The sequence below is a fragment of the Ammospiza caudacuta genome, chromosome Z, assembly GCF_027887145.1.
Source record: "Ammospiza caudacuta isolate bAmmCau1 chromosome Z, bAmmCau1.pri, whole genome shotgun sequence".
NCBI lineage: Eukaryota > Metazoa > Chordata > Aves > Passeriformes > Passerellidae > Ammospiza > Ammospiza caudacuta.
In genome coordinates this window covers 21,549,891-21,571,118 of record NC_080632.1, presented here as the reverse complement: position 1 = coordinate 21,571,118, position 21,228 = coordinate 21,549,891, and the positions used below count along the sequence as shown (strand labels likewise).

At 39.9% G+C, this 21,228-nt stretch overlaps 1 protein-coding gene across 1 annotated transcript in view; it reads left to right on the top strand.

Moving 5' to 3' along the window:
• The window catches only part of MTAP (methylthioadenosine phosphorylase), a 32,122-nt gene extending 19,250 nt beyond the window's left edge, over positions 1–12,872 (top strand). Inside the window, exons 5-8 of the mRNA XM_058823922.1 lie at positions 862–964; positions 5,661–5,900; positions 6,437–6,559; positions 12,009–12,872. Coding sequence (XP_058679905.1) covers positions 862–964; positions 5,661–5,900; positions 6,437–6,559; positions 12,009–12,047 — 505 coding nt within the window. The 3' untranslated portion in view covers positions 12,048–12,872. The remainder of the gene's footprint in view (positions 1–861; positions 965–5,660; positions 5,901–6,436; positions 6,560–12,008) is intronic.
• The last annotated feature ends 8,356 nt before the right edge of the window (positions 12,873–21,228 follow it).

The following is a 21,228-nucleotide window of genomic DNA, read 5'->3' as shown; positions in this document are numbered from 1 at the left end:
GTTATAAAAAGTATTACCAGCAGATACTTTGTATTTCAACTGCAGATTGAATTTGGCTATTGGCTTTATTTTCTGCTGTAAAGCACAGTAGGGAAGAAGGGAGTGTCTGAGAAAATTATTCCAGATGGTTTGCACCATCCAGTTGGGTGGATTAGCTTGAGGCAGTGCTTTTGAGGGTAAAGTGGTAATGGGTAGCAGTTCCATGTGTTCCAAAATGGCATGCTGAATGGTAATTTTAATTTTTGACCATTTCAATCCATTGAAAGAAGAGAAAAAAAGGATTCTTTTACTTGGAAGCTGGCACTACAGGTGTGTGTGATCTGAGAATATGAGGTTTTCAGAGCATCCTGTTCCAAGGTTTTTTGTAGTTGAATTCATACTTCCTTCATACTAGAAGCTGTTTCTGTAAATTCCTGTCCTTTGGGATGTAGGAATGCAGTGATACAAACAAGTTCTATTTTGACTGGCCTTGTGGTAGTTGAGATTTTATTCCTTCTCTTTCTTAAAGATTACTAATATGTTTTTCCAGAGGCTACATCCCTGACTAATAAATTAGCTGGTTGTTTTGCAGTAGAATCACATCACAATAGGGGTGTTTATGTCATTTAGGAACAAATCAGAGTTTCACTGTCTTGGTTAACAAAAGATTTTCATAATGAATTGACAATGGACTAGTGGAGTAACAGTTTTTTAGTCTCCAGCTCAATTCTCAAAGGTCTGTACAGAGGCAGAGCAGGATTACAGGTGGTCATAATATCATCCTGTTTTTTCCTTCCACTCCCAGGGATGCTATTTTTTGGTTTGTATCAATTTGTTGCTTTGTCTTTTTGTTTTCTCTAAGCAAGTTTCCTGCTTTTCTAGGACAACTAAAAGACATTGTACTTTATATGATGGGCAGCATTCCACTCTCTCAGGAGTATGTCATATTCCAATGGCTGAGCCTTTCTGCACCAAAACCAGAGAGGTTAGTGAATTCTGTAATAGTGTTAAGAAATGTTGTTTTATGGCACTTATTTGTGATATATTAGTCTAATTGTGCATTCTTAGAAGGCAGAGGCAACATGCACGTCTTTATCCTGTTTCTCAGATACATCATGGTATTAAGGATGAATGTAACATTTAGAAAGCATGGAAAGTAAAAGATCTTGTGTCTGTCTTCCTAAGTCAGTTGGCAACATATATTCCTACAATCTTAATAACAGGACAAAATATCTTTATTTTAGTCAAGTAACCAGCCAAGAAAGCAATGAAGTGAACAAAGCAGTTAGAATTAGAAATTAGTTCCATTTTTTTCTGAATAAAGATGAACCTATGGTAATGACACTCTACATACTCAGATATTTAAACAAGTAGTGCTTTCACATTCACAAAAATAGCAGTATTAGCATTTGCGCTTTTGTGTATTGTAGAGGTGGGTGGTGGTGGAGAGTCAAGGCTTAGGATGTTAAGCATTGAAAAAACCCAAATTGTATTTGCCAGTTATTCTTAGTTGTTGCTCTCAGTTGCGTCATTTTTCAGGCTTCTCAGACTACAGAGTGTGAAACACTTCTCTGTTTTTCAGCACCTTTATAAACTTCTGGGAGGAGTGTGTCTGATTAAATATGTCACCTTAGTGTATTCCTAGAGTTAAGGAAAAAGGAAGGTGAAGATTGAACTGCATACTTTGTGGTGTTGTGGAATGCTCTGATCAGTAGCTGCAAGGAGGTACATTCTTCAGAGGAACGGGAGTACTTACAGAGTCAGTCATGGTCATCTAAGAGACCTGCTGTCTGCAATCAAGACAAAGCTAATTGTGAAGCAGGTGGCACAAATAACCAGAGCATGTACAAACATTTGGACTACTGAGCTATTCTGCTTTTGTCACCAATTCTCTTCAGTGTCATGTGCTTTTTTTGTTAATTGACCATGCTGGTTTAGACATATCCACTTTGGGAATCAAGGTGTTTTACAATGACCTAAAGATATTCTAAGTCTCATGAAGAAACAAAGCACTGCATATTATACATGTGCATGTTTTTGCCCTTCTTTCAATGAGCAGCAAATTATGCAAAATACTTTGCATTTTTCTTGCCAAAAGAGCCTAGCTACATGCTCTTAGCAAAGATTAGTTGGTATTTAGTTGCTTTCTACTGCAAGCATGATGTCATGTCACAGCAGATGCAAGGAGTTTATTAAGAAATGGATTAAAAAGTGTTATTACTTTGGTGATTGGTAGTACTTCACATTGTCCTTTTTTTAAAAAAGCAAGCACTCATACATAAGACATTTCCTGAGACTGCAGGAAGCAGTTTTCTTTCAGTTGTTAACTAGCTAGAGATGTTATTTGGGTTTTTCATTTTTTGAAAAGCCAGCAAAGAAACGTGCCTTTTCAAACTGAGAAAAAACATTTAGGTACTTCCCAGTCTCACATGTGATCATTATCTCGTTAGTTTGTGAATTCTAATCAGCCTGAGAGATGCTTTAAAGAACATGTGGGTTTGAGCTCTTTGTGAGACTGAGAAGGAGTGTTTTCACTTCATTAGAAAATATCAGATAAAAGTGATGTAAATTTTTTCCTGAAACTATGTCTGCAAATTGTTGAGATAATTTCAGCCCAGTTTATCCCAGTTCAAAGGAATTTCAGAGGTAAGTGCAGTAATAATAAAAAAGCCAAAATAGTGAATGTAATATGTTTAAGGAATTTTGCAGCAAAATATCTGAAATACCTTCATATGTTGCATTTATGCAAGTACATTAAAATTATCTGGTTTAGTTGGTTTATGCACTGTAAGTTAAATGAGAATCTAAATGGAGTTTTACCTTTTTCTCTCAGAAGTTTTGAATAATATAGGGTATTTTGGGTATTGCTGCTTTTAGGAACTGAGGCTCAGCAAAACATCCTATAGGCAGTAAAGTTGGAACTTCATAAAGAGTTTCAGAAAGATACTGTGGCTCACCTGTGGTTATGTCATGTCAGTTGGTCAGTTGGTTTATTAACAATGTAATTAACTAGCGTTCTTGTAATATATTCAGAATTCATATATTCAGAATTAATAGCATCAATAAACCTAAATATTAGGTGTGATTATTACTAGATCAACTTACAGCACAGAATGATTCACAGACTATTAAGGGGTTGTAAAGGACCTTGAAGATTATGTAGCCCCAGCTGCCACTGCCATGTGCAGGGGTACCTTCAACTAGAACAAGTTTCTCAAGGCCTTATCCAACCATGCCTTGAACATTCCCAGTGTTGCGGCATCCACAGCCTCCTTGGGCAGCCTGTCCCAGTTCTCACCACTCTCACATTAAAAAATGTCTTCCTGAAATCTAATCTGAATTTCCCCTCTTTCAACTTGTGGCTGTTATCCTTGTCTTATCACAGTTCCTGACAAGGAGTCCCTCTCCACCTCCCTGTAGAACCCTTCAGATACTGGAAGGTTGCTATGAGGTTTCCCCGCAGCCTTCTCTTCTCCAGGCCCAAATTTCTCAGCCTGTCTTCATAGGGGAGGTGTTCCACTGCTCTTAGCAATTTCGAGACCCTCCTCTGAATTTGTTCAAATAGTTCCAAGTCTTTCATACAGTAAGGACCCCAGAGCTGGATGCAGTGTTCCATTAGGATCACCTACTGGAGCAGAGCAGAGGAGCAGAATCCTCTCCATCACCCTGTTGCCCACACTGCTCTGGGTGCAACCCAGGATCCTATTGCCTTTCTGGTCTCTAGAGTGCTCATGGCTGGGTCATGTTGAGTTTTTCATCAGCCATCACCCTCAAGTCCTTCTCAGCAGGACTGCTCTCAATCACTTCATCCAACTTGCACGTGTGTCAGGTGTTGCCACTCAGGTACAGTGCAGACTTACCTGTTTACACACATCTGCAGTGGCAGATGCAGGTGGTCCAGCTTTATTTTGTTGTGCTGCTCCATAAAATCACTGCTCTACACAATCTACTGATCCACTTGCCAGGGACGAGGCACCCCACAGGGTCATGTAACACACTTGAGCTCTTGTTGCTTGTTGCATCTGTTTGTTTTGAATGAAGGTTCTCACAATGTTTTGCGGGGAAGCTGCTCCACAGTCATGATGCTAAGTTGCATCTAGTGGTGTCAGACTAGGTTTTTCACTGCTGCTGTGTTATGAAGGTCTCTCCTGGCCTACCACAATTTTTGGAAGTGCTTTTGCTTTCTTTTCTATCTTTTACTTTTTTTTTTGATGGCCATTTTAAATAGATGGCATCATAGTTCCTCTCACTTTCCTGCTCAGACAGTGATTGGCATCCTAGTCCCATGTATCTAGGCCAGTATCCTCTTATTCTAACTGTATCAACTGTCATTATCCAGGCTGATTACCAAGAGAGAAAGTCAGGATTATTCTGCCATATATGAGGGCCTTGTTAGAACTAAAATAGCTGATGGGAGGTTGTCTTGTTTTGAAAGGCAGATGTCTACTAGGGAAGGCAGGAGCCTCCCGTGGAATGGAGAATGTAAACCCTTTCCCTCTGAGTTATTGTAATTTTGAGAATAAGGGGCTCTCAGGCAAAAAGAAATGGGAATAGGAATAACAGTTATAGGAATAGGAATAACAGTTATAGGAATAACTGGTGTGTAATAAAGCAAACAAACAGCAATGACTATAGCATTAACACAAACAGGGCCCAGTCCCGGCCTGCTCGGCCGCGGCGCTTTCCGTCTGCTGCAGTTCCGGGCTCGGCCGGCAGGGGCGCTGCTGCTCCCGGGGGCGGGGCGGGGGCGGTGCCTCCCCCCGCCTGCAGGGGGCGCTGTGGCGATGGCGGCTCGGCCCGAACGGGCAGGGATGAGGGAGAGGCCTTGGTCCACAAACCCCATGGCACCGATCCCGGGGCCCAGCGGGACTCTCGGGAGCATCGAGCCGACAGCAGAAGAAGTAGGACCGAGCTGGGCTCTGGCGGCAGCAGCGAATTGCCTTCCCGAAGCAGCAGTTCGGACCATCCTGCTCTGAAGCTACAGAGTAAAGTCGCAGAGCAGGAGAGCTAGCAGCTACCCCAGCCCTGCTTTACCTGCCCCACTCCCCTGAGCCTGTTCTTTTGTTTTTCTTCAGCACCCTGTTTTTTCCTTAAGTACTCAGTCGTTACAGTTTCCTAGCAACTTATGGGGAAAATTATGTAAGTAAAAAGGAGGAAAAGGAAGGAAACCTAACCCCCAACAGACTACATGCTATATGTCCAGTAGGCAGCTCTGCCACTGGAGGGGAAAAACGTGGTAATAATTTCTGTACAGATTCCCAGGGTACTCTTTGAATTATGTGCTTGTAAAGTCTTACTTTCAAAATATAAATTTCTTACTACTGTTTTCACTGTCTCCACCATGTGATAACAGTGCTCAGTGGAATGCTTTTACCTGCAGTTCTGTCTGCAATTTAGGCACAATCTAAATGTGCAAAAAATTCTGTTTCCCAGTCTTCTTGGTCTGCATTGAAAGCAGTAATCCAATTGATACTAATAAAATCAGATGAGTTCAAGTTAATCCCTGTTGGTAGGACTATTAATTTTTCTTGTTGGGTGAGGAAAACAAAACTCATCTTTGGTTTTGGACAGCTGTGACTCTGTGTAAAGTTAACTTATTTTCTGTGCAAGTTTGTGATGGAATGCAAAGGCAGTGCATGAAGGGAGTTATTTCCTTTCTTCAACATTGGCATGTTTTGCAGGTTCTTATTGAGACTGCCAAGAAGCTGGGCCTCCAGTGTCACTCCAAGGGGACAATGATCACAATTGAAGGCCCACGTTTCAGCTCTCGAGCAGAAAGCTGTGTTTTTCGCAGTTGGGGAGCTGATGTTATCAACATGACTACAGTGCCTGAAGTGATTCTTGCAAAGGAAGCTGGAATGAGTTATGCTAGTATTGCCATGGCAACAGACTATGACTGCTGGAAGGAGCATGAAGAAGCTGTGAGTGAAACTTTTTTCCTCTGGTGTTGACCTGAGGAATTTGAATGAGAATGTGTAGGTTTTGATCAGAGATGATATACTATACTAAATCTTTTCTTAATTATGTTAGAATCCCTGAGTTATTTTTGATGAATTATTGTGAAAGTAAAAATAGAGTCAGTTGTTGCTATTACATTCATTTTCATGAACCTGCCTCACTACTAGCAAACCTTTTGTTTCCTATTGTCTGAATCAGGGGGTCTGTAAGTATGAAGCTCATGAATTCTGTGTGACTTGTCTTCTTTGTGGCTGTGATTGGTGTGGTGATTTTACCTTTGCAGCTCGGTACAAAACAATGTATATGCTTTAGTTTTCCTATTTGTTTACAATACACAAGTATAAACCATAAACATACAGAGGAAAAAAGCATTTGTACTATCTAAAAATACTGATATTCTAAGGCTTCACTTTTACATTTCTGAGTTAAATTTATTTGTGTGTTTAAAATGTGTGCCATGAAAATGGAGAGACACCACTCAGTTGTATTGTATTTCTAGGTTTCAGTGGATAAAGTTTTAAAGACACTGAAAGGGAATGCAAATAAGGCTACAAGCATACTCCTTTCTGCCATACCTCAGATAGGCTCCATGGAGTGGACCAGCACCCTGCACACTCTGAAAGTAAGTACACGATCGAGGCTGATAAGTACCAGGGACAGTGTATGTTACAGGATGTCTTTGCTTAAATCAAAATGTTTCAGAATAAATGCTTCAAGAAACCAAATTCATTCAAGAAGGGTGGACAGATTCTACACAATTTTTGCAAGTTTTGTTGTCAAGATCTAGCTTCAGTTTTACAGAAGTTTTGGAAAAGGTTAAAAAAAACAGATAGCTATATGTGGTTGATTAAGTGAGGCATCAACCATAAGATACAAATAAATGAGATACACGGGAAGATACAAATATATGTGAGTATCCAAATGAAACCCTGATCTTGGATCTTAGCACAAGGAAGAATCAACTGGAAGAGACTGAACCAAACCAAAAATATTATGCACACTTTAATATGTCGAACAGGAAGAGTATGGGTAATAATGAATTTGGAATTACTAGAATTGAGTTCTCTGTAGGTTTTAAGTCCAAGCTACATGAAAAAAATATGGAAAAGAAAAACATTTCAAAATATATTGACAAGGGGGTTCTTAAGGAGAATTTTTCTTAGACAAGGTTTACTTGTGTTTTTTATCATCTGTATTTCACAGGCATACTCGAGATTCATTTGTGGATATAACAAAGAGGGGGGAAAACAATGTGAAGACAATTGGGGTGTCTATTCAGCTTCTTGGTGAGCTTTATTTGGCTGGGTTGAGATAAGGACCAGGAGGGATCATTCATCAAATACTGTCATGAACAAAACAGGCTCAGCTTAGACATACTAATTGAATTTATTACTAACAAAATCAGAGCAGGATAATTCCACCCCTGGCTTCTATGAATATTTAAGAATTATTATCAAAATTACACTCAACATGTAACACTTAGCTAGAACAACAAAAAACTACTAAACTAAACAGAAGAAAAAAATTGGTACACTTAATCTAAGGTATAGTCATTACACAGAACCAAAAAGACAAATTGCACAAAAAATCTACCCCTAGATTTTCGCTACAATTACAATACAAATTTCCTACTATAATTCTACTTAATTTTGTGATTGAATACTTGTTTTGTCTGTTATTTCTCCCAATTAGTATCCTTATCTCAAAGTCCTTATGTTTGCCTGCATTCTCCACCAAAAATATTGCAATTTTGACACTGGCCAAATGCCAGTGCACCCATGAAAAATCATTCACTCATGCTTCTCTGCTATAGTTGAACAGAGGAGAGGGAAAGAAAAAGAAGTTAAAAGGCTCGTGGAGTGAGATAAGGATTAGGAATAAACACTAAGGGCGAAACAGAGTCAAAACTTAAAAGGTATAAAGAAAAAATTATTAACAGAATTAAAAGAGGTTAATGATAACTAAAAACTTTAGAACACCTTTCCTCCCTCCCCCAGCCCTTCTTTCCTTCCCACCAACAGCAAAGAGAGACGAAACATGGGGTTTTAGTTTTAAAGTTTGTCACCTCTAAAAATCTTCAGTTTGCTTAGGGAGGGGTCTCTTTTGCCATGCCACCCTGTAGGCCCTTGCTACCAAAACCAGGCCAATATGTGAAACCCAGTATGACATATCAGTGATTCTCATCTCTAGTTTAGTCAATGTCATGAAGGGAAGGCATATTCAGTAAAATGCACCTCAGCCACTTCTTAAACATAAAATAACCAGGTCAGGTTTGTAGAATTCTAACCCAAATTCTTGAAATTACTCTTTTGCCAATTCTTTACTGAAAAACGTACTTTTCTTTAGGAGTCCTCTGAATTATCTTTATGAATCTTCCTCACCTGGTTATCTGAAACAGTTATTTTAATGTTCCCTCTGTACGTATGAGAGAGGTAACTGACATTTTCCTTTCCCTTTTGCGTTCATTAGGAAGTTGTATCATTGGATGGATAAGGGAGGCACCAAAATCACTATTGCTTCTTCCCTCTAATCCACTGAAAACATTTTCAGAGAATAGGACTGCATTTTTTAATACAGATGCCTAGCTATACAACAAACTCAAGAGTTACAACAAATAATATAAAATGCGCTAGATATTCCTCAGGCACTTTTTTTTTCATACTGGCATGAAAGGAAATGGTTTCCAAGTATATTATGCTGCTTAAGTGCTGATGAATCTGCCTTGGTTTCTGGCAGGCATACTTCAGTGAGCACTGTCCTCCTGTGTTCCTTTTCCTAATTGTCTTGAATCTTCATTGGGAGTGAAAGAGAGCTGGCACTACCTTTGCAATATTCCCCTTTATTGAACGCCAGCTGTTCTTTCAGTTCATTGTCAAGTACTTCTTCCTGCTCAGTCCCCTAAGTACTGGAAGAGGAAAATGTGATGCACCAGGGGAAGGGTCACTTGGGTCCTAGTGTTGCTTCTTAATTTTTTTCTCTTAAATATCAACTGCCTCATATCAATGATGAATAATGAAATAGTTTCACTTACAATTCTTAGGTGTTTATGTTCTTTGCAGACAGGTTTGAGTGATAGTGTACTGAGAAAGAGAGCTGATCTGAAGGCTCTGGAAGAGCTGGAAAGAGGCAGTGGGGATTGAAATTTTATATCAAGAAAAGTAGGAGCCACGAGGATTAATGACTTGAAAGAACAAGAACTGTGGAATAGTGAGAAGTTCTGAAGCTCCAAAGGCTTTGGAGGCTTCCTTTAATTTTACACAGGAGCATCAGGAAAGGCTACAAACGTTCCTGTTTGGGGAATTCAGTGGTGATAAAGCAGAGGAAGGATTGGTGTTAACAAATGAGAGAGGCAATTTTGCAGGGAAGCAAAGAGAAAGATACATGTATGTGCCTCTGTACAAGTATGTAATTGAACCATAAAGAGTTTTTAAAATCTATTGTCTTGTATTGTCCTTCAGTATATTTTATAGTGTGAGTTTTGAAGGCCAGACTATTTCAACTGTTTTGGAGCTGTTTTCCTAGACCTTGAAGGCAGCTACTCTTGCAGCACTGTGGAAATGTGTTAAAGAACAGACAAGAACAGACAAGGAGCCAGCTGAGTAAGACTGCAAGCTGGTACACTCCTTTCAGTGACAGAATATAGCCAAGCCATAGCTGTGCGTATGAAATGAGCAAATGTCTGGTTTAGTGTTGGGGCAACTTGTGAAACAGTAAAGCTCTATATAGACACAGCTTTTCTTCAAGATCTGTAATCTCTGCTTTGACAGGAGGAACTTCACCTGGGAGGAGAAAATGTGCTGTCAGTCTCTGCCTACCTTTATTTCTCTGTCTCCTTGTGTGGAAGCATTAATCCCAGATCAACACACACGCCAGTGGTGTCACCTCTGAATCTCACTGTAATTTCAGGAGAGATTTTGGTGTTGAAACAAAATGTCCAAGGGCTGTTTTTTGAATAAAGGATAGGCTGCTTGCCATCACTTCTCTTTACTGTATCATTTAATCTTTGATATGTCAGTGAGTGTAAGTGTACTTTGAAAGTCTAAGATGAATTTAGGCCAGTGTTTCATGGCTTTCTTGCTGTAAAGAGATATGTTTCCAGTGTCAATTTAAAGCCCTCACTCTTTCAGAACAGGTTATGACCACCTGCTGTTTATGTCAAGTGTCAGGAAACACAGATGATGATTTTGATGATAGTGGTCCAAGTGATTTCTGGTTGGTGTCAAGAAAATTTCTGGATAGGCTGGTCAGTCATGGGTGATATACAGCTGGATATGCTGTTAACTGAGAAGAGTTGTTTAGTGAGGTGATAATTACTGACAGTTGTTGCTGTAATCTTTATGAAATTGTGGCATTTGACATCTTATGAGGAGCAAGTAACGCAATTAACAGTACAGGTTCAGGTGAGCAGGTGAGCATACTTGTTTTCTGAAGAGTCAGGGAGCTCCAGAATGTTGGCAGGTGTTCAAGGGCAGCATTCTGATCCACAGAAAGATTTTGACTGAACAGGAAACAGCTCTAGTGCAAAAATGCAGCAATCAAGGATTGGCAGCAGAAACAAGCTGCAAAGAGAGAACCCAGATGGAAGTGCAGGTATGTTAGGGATGCTTTCAGGACAATGGAAGCTTTTCTGTAGTTGACAATTGGAAAAGATGTCAAAGGCAGCAAGGACTGCAGCCAAAGCATTGATAACAAAAACTTATCATGTAAAACATGGGCTCATTGTCCATAAAGTAAGTGAATTGGTGGCAGCAAACAATTTCATATGTTTCAAGACTTTTTTTTAATCTTTGCTAAGAAAAGTATGAGTTAAAAAAAATCTGTCCCGTTGAGAAGAATTTTAACTCATCATAACTGGGAATTGAGCTCTGTACCTTTATTACATTACAATAATGGTTAACCCCATGAGTATCAGGAGAGAATCTGTCCTATAATGGTAAAAGGAATTTCCTGTTAGAACTGATTTTTTTTTACAGTGTGTCTGTAAGAAGATTAGCTTGTGGTAAGGTGTCAGAGCTTTTGTGAGTGCTCCTTAGGTAAATTTCATTATTCTCTGGGGAAACCTGCTTGTACTACCTGCCTTTTTCTTGAACTTCTGTACTAGCCTGTGAGAAATGTATTTGTCAGATCTCTGATACAAGGAATAATGCTCTATTTTGAGAGTTGTGGTGAGTGAATACTCTAGGATAGTTTAGACTGGGTAAGCTAACTGCAGATGTATTTCAGTACACTTCATTAGGGAGTCACTTGGGCATTTATGTGATTTGACAGGTAACAAGTTGAAGGGCATAAAGCTTAATATTTTTTTCAGTAATTTTTTATAATCTATCTCAAACTGAAACTTACATTCCTAAATTCTGTATTTAGAACTCTTATCTTGTAAATATCTTTGAGTAATTCTCTTCCTCAAAAAATATCTCATCTGTGATACTGGTCAGTGAATGTACATGTGTGATCACAGTATATTGGCACAGGTGAGTAAAGTGGAGGAGGAAAATTCATCAAGGCTTCACTTCAACTGTAGTTGCATTGGTCTACATGCAGGGGTACTTGCAGGCCAAGAACTTCTCACAAAAGCTGAGATTAAAATGTTTCTTAGACCCTGCCCTTGAATGTGGCTAATGTAAAAGTTGCCTGTCCTTACATCACTTGAGTATTTCATTCACCCACATTCAATGCCATCTGGCTGGTTTCTGTTCTTGATAGCTGTACTTCAGAATTTATAAAAGTCATGTAAAAGTCACAGAAAGCATGCTGCACAATTTTTCATTTGCAGTCTGTAAGCCCAAAGTTCATAAATTAGTGGTTTTGCAATATGGTTGTTCTTCTCCATACCGATAATCCTATTACATAGCTTTGCAAAAGTTGTAATGAAAACTCATTTTGTGTGTATGCCGTCCTTGTAATAATACTGACTTCTGTGGTGTTGGAAAAAGTTGGAGATACTATGCACATGAAAGGATTTATACATATTTGTACCCAAATGGAAGCTACATAATCTACCTTTACAATGAAAAGTAATTCTCTCTACATTGGAAAAAGAAGTACTTATCTCCTGTGACTTTGTATTTCAGACAACGGTGCAGTGTTCGGTTATCCTGCCAAAGCAGTAACAACCTGGATGAACCTTGAAGTTTCAGTGCTCTCAAGGAAGAGTGGATCACTTTCGAGCTTTCAGAGGTCATAATAGCTTCAAAAATTGCTACAAGCTTAAAAGAATGTACTAAACATTGACCAATGATCATGTGTAAGGCTGCTGTTAAAATCTTTGTCGGTTTGATCACATATAAGATGGTTAAAATTAGATTTTGAGTACATTTTCAACTATAAATAGCCCTATGGACAAACTGTATCTGACAGAGAAAAGAAGTTAGTATCTTCTATTCAGTGGTACCTTTTAACTGGTGATAGAAAGCAAAGTCTAAGTTATATTTGTGTTGCTGTTTCTACCTCCATCTTTTCCTTCAACAAGGCACATGATTACAATTCACTTCAGAAACATAACAGAAAAACTGAACAATTTCAAATTAAAATTATACTATTTTTATACATTATCCTTATTTTTTATTCCAGTGATTTTTTTAAGCAGCATATTTGTTTTGTGTGCTAGAAGACCTGGTTTAATAATTATGATGGTTCTGTCACCAGGTGACCAGCAGCAGGTGTGTAATAAGTTAATATTGGAGACCGGAGTAATGCCTAAACCAAATTTGTGCCTGAAGATGTACTTACATGACTTACAGAACTGTACAGAAAAAGTATTTTGCTGACAATGTCCCAAACACACCCATTTTCTGCTTTATTGAACAGCTCCAATTTTAGTTCCTGTATTAAGTGATGAATGTGCTCGAGTGGTTTGAATGTATGCATTTCAATTTTTTAATACAGTTTTATTTTAATAAAACAACCTGCTACTTCTTGTCTAGTAAATAAAACAAATGAAACATGTACTTCTCCAAGATGTGTGGAAATCGGGAGGGGGGGTATTTACTTCTAGTCATTATGTATCACAATTATTTTTGCCATTCATTAAACAGGTTGGTGATGATATCTTGTAAACAACACTTTCAGAAAGACACTTTTTAGAAAATACTCTGCTGCTCAGAGCTTTAGGTTCTAAGTCCCTGAACGGGGATTGCTGAGGCAGAAGTGAATCAGAGTGCAAGGAAAAGATCAGAAACATGAATGGTAAGGATCCTCATAGTACTGTAAAAAAAATACTAATCCAGAGGAAAATAGAGAAAGCTGGTACACAAGCATTTTAGCTTCCTTGTCTTTTTCTATTAGACACCCAGTCTCCTGCTGTGAAATCCTTTAGATCTGGATGTATTGTTTCTAGCAAAACCAGTAGAGGTGCTTTTCAGGTACTGGGGAAAATAGTTTAACCAATTTTCTATATTCATGGTCTTTTTTTAAAAATTTGGATTGCAGGAGCCAGAGCTGGAACATACATTTCCTTACCTTCCATTAAGCCAAATCATATATGTGGCCTTAAGAATGGTTTCCATTTTTATCTTCCTTCCATTGGCACTTCTGGTGAAATGGATCAGATCTATGTGTTCTAAAGAGAAAGCTTTTTGCTAGGTGTTAATTTTCAATCCCCTTGGGTTTCTCTTTTTGCACATGGTAGTGACATATAATGGTAATTGTTATGCTATTTTTTTTGTTTATATACTGGATACTTAGTGTCACAGGAGAGTGGCGCAGAGCAGATCCATAGGTAGTAGTGGCTTCTGTTACACATTTCTGTTACATATTCTTCATATGTGAGGCTAGGTGAGAGCATAGATAAGAATAGCTGCATTCAAAGAGTTAGAGTCAAGTAGCTCAGTGTCCAGGTGGAAACCAGGAACAGATGGTTTCCCTCGGAGGTCTGGGACCAGCCTGTGTAGTATTTTCATCAATTAAGTAAGAGAGTGAGACTGAGTTTGTGGAAGAAAAAAAGCACCAAGCTGGGTAGTGAGTGAAGGTAGGAATGTCATCCAGTGGAACATTGACAGCTCAAGGAGTGGGGCCCAAGTTCAACAAGACCAAGCAGAAGGTGCTGCATTTGAATTGAGGTGAAGCTGGTTGAGATCAGCCTAGTGGAGATGGACTTTGGTGTATGAATGGATGAAAAATTGAACATGGGCCAGCAATGTGCACTCACAGTTCAGAAGTCCAGCTGCATCCTGGGCTGCATCAAAAGCAGATTGAGTGATGTGATTTTGCCCTTTGCTCTCATGAGACCCTACCTGGAGTATTGCATCCAGTTTTGGGGTACTTTGTAAGAAAGATGTGTTGGGGCAAGTCCAGCAGAGCGCCACAAAGATGACCAGAGGGATGAAGCACCTCTCCAAAGAGGACAGGCTGGGAGAGTTGGGGTTTTTCAGACTGGAGAGGAAAAGGCTCTAGGGACATCTTAGAATGGCCTTTCAGAACATAGTGGGGGCTTATGAGGAAGAGGGAGAGAGACATTTCACTGCAGCCTGTGGTGACAGGACAAAGGGCAATAGTTTTAAGTGGGTATTTTTAGATTGGATGTAAAAATAGTTTTTATGATGAGGCTGCTGAGACAATGAAACAACTTGCTCAAAGAAGTTGTGGATGTCTTTAGAAGTATTCAGAATCAGATAGACAGAGTTCGGGCAAGACTAGTGGAAGGTGTCCCTGCCCATGGTGGGAGGTTTGGGCAATATGTGGTTTGGGCTGGAAGAGACCTTTCCATCATATCTACTTGCTGTGTCAACATAGGCTTGGTACCTAACAGTCTCTCATGCAGAATTTGTATATAAAGTCTATAAAACTCTTGTAGTGTATAGTATGTTTTTTGCAAAGTTCAGTGTACCTTTTACAGTCTGAAATGTGCTGCAAGTAATTTATCCATAGGACTACAGACAGAGATGGCAATTGGCTAGAAAAGCATAGGAAAATGTTTAATTATGTAAAGAAAGGACCAAATATAAGTGATTTTAATGGTCTTTCTAAAGAGTCTTAAGAAATGTATTTATTGTAGGCAGAACTGCAGCTGTAATAGAACAAAGATACAAATTGTATGTGTTGCATTACTAAAACCAAGTAAACATTCTAACAAAGAATCATGGCCCTTTCTTGGACTCAGAGTGTGTCTGGTTTCACAAGAATGAGATAGTGATGGGCAGAGGGCTTCACTGATAAAAGTTGCCACACTTCAGTTTGTGTCTCTCCATTACTTTTTTCTTTTTTCTTTTTTTTTTCTTTTTATTCCTTTTTTTTTTGCCACTGTTTTTCAGTCCATTTAATGTGAAGGATTTGGAGTACTAACTTCTGGTGCAGAGTATTGATGTTGATCCTATATCATAATATCAGAATCAGTGTTAGCAAGTATCATTTTGAGGCTCTTAGAAAATTGCATCTTGGCTGGTAAATAGCTTATCAGGATATAGGGTGGTAAACTGGGTAAACTGTGGCTGTTGCCTAGTTTTCAAACATTCCAGGTTCCAAAGTGTGGCCTCCAAGCTTGACTGATATTGCTCATCTTAAGAGACTTACTGGTTTTGGGTTGTTAAGTAAGACACTTCTGGTTTTACACTAACATGTCTTACAACAAACGCTGTCTCCTAGAAAAATGAACAAAGCTTTCGGCAGGAAACCTTTCTACTTTCTATGTGTATGTTTCACAGACCACTTTAAAACCTCCTCTAAACATCATTCACTTCAAGACAGGTACATAAATAGTGAGCACTGAAGCAAATGAAGCAGCTTCTCTGTGCATAAATTACATGGATTAGAACCATGGAAAGCCTAATAAAGTATTAGCTAGTGGAATTTTACTGTAAATTTTCCAGGTCTGCTTCTCCTTCTCCAGCAGAATTGTCCTAAACTTACTGATTTGTATGGCCTGAATGCTGTCTTGACTTTGAGTGGAAGAGAACACCCCTAGACCTTGCAGGAGCTGCCGAAGAGCAGATCAGTCTCACATGCTTCTATGCAGGATATGCTTTGGGGGAATAGAGAAATGCAGCTGGCAAGCAGTGGGTATGTTAGAAATAAATGCTCAAAGCCTAATTTTCTTTCCCACATACATAGAGGGGAGACTGAGTGGACCTGGGTGCTTGCAAATAGCACAGATACACAAAGCAAGAGGAATGCCAATATTAAGCAAGGACCAGGAAACACCATAAATCGCCAACTGATTTCTTACTGGATTTTCAGCTGGCATCCAAAGACAGAGATTGGAACTTTATTAAGCATCCTGATCTACACAGACCACAGGCAGAAATGTCAGGGTAAGTTCAACACACAAATGACATGCACGAGAAGACATACACCCACTCACAGGAGCTTTTGTCCAACTGTCTCTTCAGTGGACAAGTGATGTTCTTTGGGAGTTCTGCTTCATCTTGGCACAGGTGTCCCAGGCAGCAGAACTCCTTCTGCTTTGAGTGAAGATACTTCTCTATTTGGACTCAGTAGGATTCAGCTCCCTATCTATATTCCAAGCCCACACTTACTTGTATCATGAGCACTTCCTCTCTGAGTGTGGACTTGCTATTATCTCCTACTCTACTCTTCACTGATTGTTTGGATGTTGTATTTTGCTTAGCAAAGCTATCCATGGCTTTTGAAGTCCTTTTATCTTGGATAAGATCTCCCTTTCTTTTGCTCAGAGCATCCTCCAGTGTGCATATTAGCAGTATAATGTACTGATGGCAATGCAATACTGTGGATTCAAATATGGCACAAACTAGACCAGGAGACAGGCCATTAGATTTACTCATTTTCTCATTTTTTGTTTTCTCTAAAGCATTCTTTGTGGCCTAACACTGATCTATCTTGCTAACATGAGATTGCCCACTCATATCTCATTTTCACTTACCTAAAACTTAAAACTCTTTCATACTAATATCCAAAGCATTTGGAGAATTTGCATAGGTGGCATATGACATCAGAATTAAGTTTTTGTATTAGTATTCAAAACAGATCTGAGAGCAGTTGGTGTTCCCAGAATGAACCAGCAAGAGTGTTTTGTCTATTGAAACCAGCTGAGTATCAGAAAGAGGAGAAATTAATTCAGGAGGTGCTCAGTACTGGGTGGGATCAGCCTTCTAAGACGGAAATTCTGGCTTAACTGTTTTAACGACAGCTTCTTCTCCCCACTGTCATTGCAGTGTTGTCTGAAGCAGGACAGTGCAAAAGAATTTAAATTAACACTTGATCGCACTTTTGCAGAAGTTTGCCATTGTTTATTTAGATGATTGTCAATTTCTCCACCACCTTTGCTTTGACTTGGCTCAGGCAATTTGTGGTGCTAAGGCCTGTGTTTAAGCATACTTGAAAGTATGTTTTCAATCTGAACATCGGGATGTTATAGATTAGACCCAGCTGGAACTAAGAATAGTGCTTCTTGTAAGTGAAACATATTTTAGAGGACACATGCTGTCCTGTTGTTTGGTTTCCTACAATGTGATTCCTCCAGCACAAGAAAGAAGACAATTAATCTGAAATCTTTTAATTTGACCTTTGAATCTTAATACTTAGTGCTTTATAGGAAGCAACTTCTGTATGGGCTTTTATCAACTGTATAAGAAGGTTCTGAAATACATTTTTTGTGTTTTCATAACATAGTCAAATATTAAAATCATTCTTCTGCATCTGCTTCAAGGGTAAACCAGTAAGATAAGCTGATAGGAGAATGGTGGTGGTAGAAGTTTCTTTCCCCTTAATTGCATGTGAGGACAGTGAAATAATCTCTGTCCTTGGATCAGTTTAGTACAAGTTCTCCACTCCATGTTGTTACTGGTACCTTGGGTTCACTCTCATTTTCTTCTCTGGCCCTTAGGCTGCTCACCATCTAAAGAGAAAACCGATGTAAAACAAAACAAAACAAAACAAAACAAAAAAAACCCCACACAAAAAACCCCACAAACAAACAAAAAACCCAACAAACAAACAAACAACAAAAAACACCAAAAAAAACCCCCAAAAAACCCCATAAAGTCAGCAATGTTGTTCAAGCGCTTGTTGTGTATTGGCAAGGAATGCCCTCTCACCCATGCCACCAAGCAGGGTCTGCCGTCTGACTTTTAGTGCCGCTGCTCATCAGCCACATGCACTGGATTTCTGCAAGGATGAGTGTTAATAAGCCAGTCAAAACCATTGGCCTAGGCTGACAGGGAGTGGGATAGGGATATATGTCCCTGGTGCATCCTTTCAGGCACAGGCAGCCATGTTTTCCCTCTGCTTTCCCCAGGCACCTCTTTCTTGAGCTGGACCTGTGTCTCCTCTCCCCTGTTCTGGATACCCTTCTCCCAGGTCTCAGCATGCCTTTTTTCTTACCTGTCAACAACCAGCCCCATGGAGAGAAAAAGTTGCTGATGCTGACACTTTCCCCACCTGGGAGGTCAAACTCTCCTAGTCTAGATTGCCACGCAACCCCTCAAGTAAGAATGTTTCTGTTTAGAAATCGTGAGGGAGGCTGCTTCCTGAAAGGAGTGACTGCTTCTTGTCAGCCACCCAGGCTCAGCGAGCGGCGGGGTGATTAAAGGAGGGCAGCAGGGAAGCGGCGGCCCGGAGCGGGCGAACGGGCACGGCGCGGTAGTTTGTACGGCAGTTCGCGCAGGCAGGGTAAGCAGGCAGGGTTGCAGGTTTCCTCCTGCTGGAGAGGTTTGTCGTTTGTTGTTTGTGGTGATTGGTTGGTTTGTTTTTGTCTTTTTGTTGTTGTTTTGAGGTTTTTGTTTGGTTGGTTGGTTGATTTGGTTTTTTTGTTACATCAATGGCAGCAAAAGCTACCTAGTTCGGTTGTAGGAAGGAGGGTATATCTAATATCATGACCTCTGCTGATGGTCTAGCTAAACCCTAGGTGTTTTGTCCCCTTGGTCCTTATTTGCCTGAAGCTGTAGGTGTAAATACACTCTCAATCCTGAACTAACACTCAATAACAAGAGTAATGCCAGATGCAGTGGCAGTCATCTGGGGGGCAGCCTGACGCCTTTAGTTACAAGATTTTTAGTTTTCAGCTCCTAAGGACTGCCTCTCCTTTCACTACACCTTCTTGGACTTTTTCCAGAAAGTCCAGTTTCACATTTTGTTTGCAAGTTCTTCTACCAAAAGCATAAAGATGCTTACAAATACCTAGTAAGAGACAGGAATGTGGAGATATTGGTCCTCTGGGGACATTTCCGCAAAGAAAAAGACTTTTCTGTCCTCTTTTTTAAACTTTTAAACCATTTCTGCCTCTTGTGAGTTTGAGTGAGTTTGTGAGTTTGTGAGTTTGAGCCTGTGAGTTTGAGGAAAAAAAAACCAAAAAACCAAGAAGAAATGTTTAATTGCTTCGGTGAGTGTTGCTTAAGGATTGGTTGAAATCTGATTTAAAAATAATAAATCTAGGTGTATCATCTCTTCCCTGGGAGTGATTGCCCCATCAGGGCACTTAAAAGACACAAATGTCTTTAGAGGTTCCCTCTCCAGCACTTGGTACTTTGGCTTGCCTTTTCCATCTTCAAATACTCACTTTCTTCTGTCAGGGCTCTGAGCATTTCTATTTTCTTCCTGAGATTTAAAGTACATGAGGCTTAATTTCTGTGTAAGTAGGCAATGAAGTTAATGTTATTTCCACACCTTTGTTCCAGGCGAGGTGGAATGATGACTTCCTTTTCTAAAACAGTTTTTATTTTTCCTGTTTTCCCTGAAGCTTTCAAAGACTTTGAACATGGTATTTAAAGCCTGTGAACCCTAAGACACAAAAACATGGGTGAATTTGGAGGGGAAGTTTCCTGCTTTAAAGCTTGGGAGTCATGTTCCAAAAGGGTAAATTTTTGTAGTGTGTAATAGCAAACTCTGTATTTCTAAGTGCCATTACACCTGAAGGTATTTTATTAAAATTTGACAGATGACAGTACAATTTAAAAATATCTTGTCAAATTATTCAGATGCTGGCATTTGCATGCAATTGAGGTGTGGTTTTTTGTAGCTCACAGCACTGCTGGCTCCTTGTCCAAAGAATGAACAACATTTTCACCACCTCTGAAATCACCATACATAACTCCATGCCTTGAACTTTCCATCTTCAGGAAGTTTTGGGCTTTAGCAGGTCTGAGGCCAAAGCCTCTGGGCAGGTTACACTCTTTTGACACGGCCTTCCCGAGTGGGGAGAGGCTGGTGAAAACCCCGTGGGCATCCCGGTATGAATGCCACTCCCCCTGCCGTGTTTCGGAGGGCACTGCCCGGAGCTCTGGCCCTCGTTCCCGCGGGATTGGCAGCCTGCAGGCGAGAGGGCCGGCGGCAGGGAGCGGGACAGCGAGCCCAGCGGCTGGGATGGATGGATGCTGTGTGAGTGGATGCGCTGCCGCCGCGCCAGCCGAGCTCTGCCAAACGCTGTCCTCAGGCTCCAGCTCGAGAGCTGAACTGGGCTCCCGCCCGCCTGGAGGGTCGGGAGAGAAAACGAAAAACTCCTGCTCAGAATTACAGACTACTCAGAGTTGGAAGGGGAGGCACCAGCACCATTGGGTCCGACTTGTCCCACCCGCCCTGCCTCAGAAGACTTTGCTCCCAGACGCCAAACATGCTCTGTGAGGGGGTTGCTCTCCGTTTTCCATTTGTCCCCCAAAGGGCTAAGAACTTTTTTTTTTTTTTTGAGGAAAATTATTCCCCATCCCTGCTAAGCTCCCACTTCTAAAATTAGATAATAAATTATGCAAGAAGGTACAAACTACAGAGGAGCTTTTTTTTTTTTTTTTTACTTTGAGTGTTGTTATCAAGAATGAAATAAACAATTTGGCTATTTTTAACTCTGTATGTGTGTGTATGTGTGTATGTGCTTAAATAATGCATATCTACAAAAAATCCTGGTATCTGACCTGCGTGATTGTGCTGTGTATATCTACATTTATTTATGCAGACACACACACAAAAATTGAAAGCAACGAATAAAGTTGAAATAAATAGCACCATTCAACTAAGTAGAGCAGCATGCAGAGCCATTAAATACTCTAAGATGAGAAGTAATTATTTTTAAGCCAATCTTTTTCATGTTTTATTACTGAATAATAGCAGGTATTTAATCACACATAAGTGGTATGAACATGGGGTAGATGATAGAAATTACACAGGAAAAACAGAAAACAGAAACCAAAAGGAGTGCAAAAATCCAGATTTATTAGCAAAATCGGGCATTTTTTGTTAATTCCAAATATCTGGCTTAGAAAGCCAGAAAGCTATCTTAAAAATAAGAAGCTCATTGACTATGTCTTCTGAGCAAATGGGATCTCCACATGCAAAAAGCTACACAGTAACTAATTGATTGCCAATTATTTTCTCACACGATTTTCCATAAAT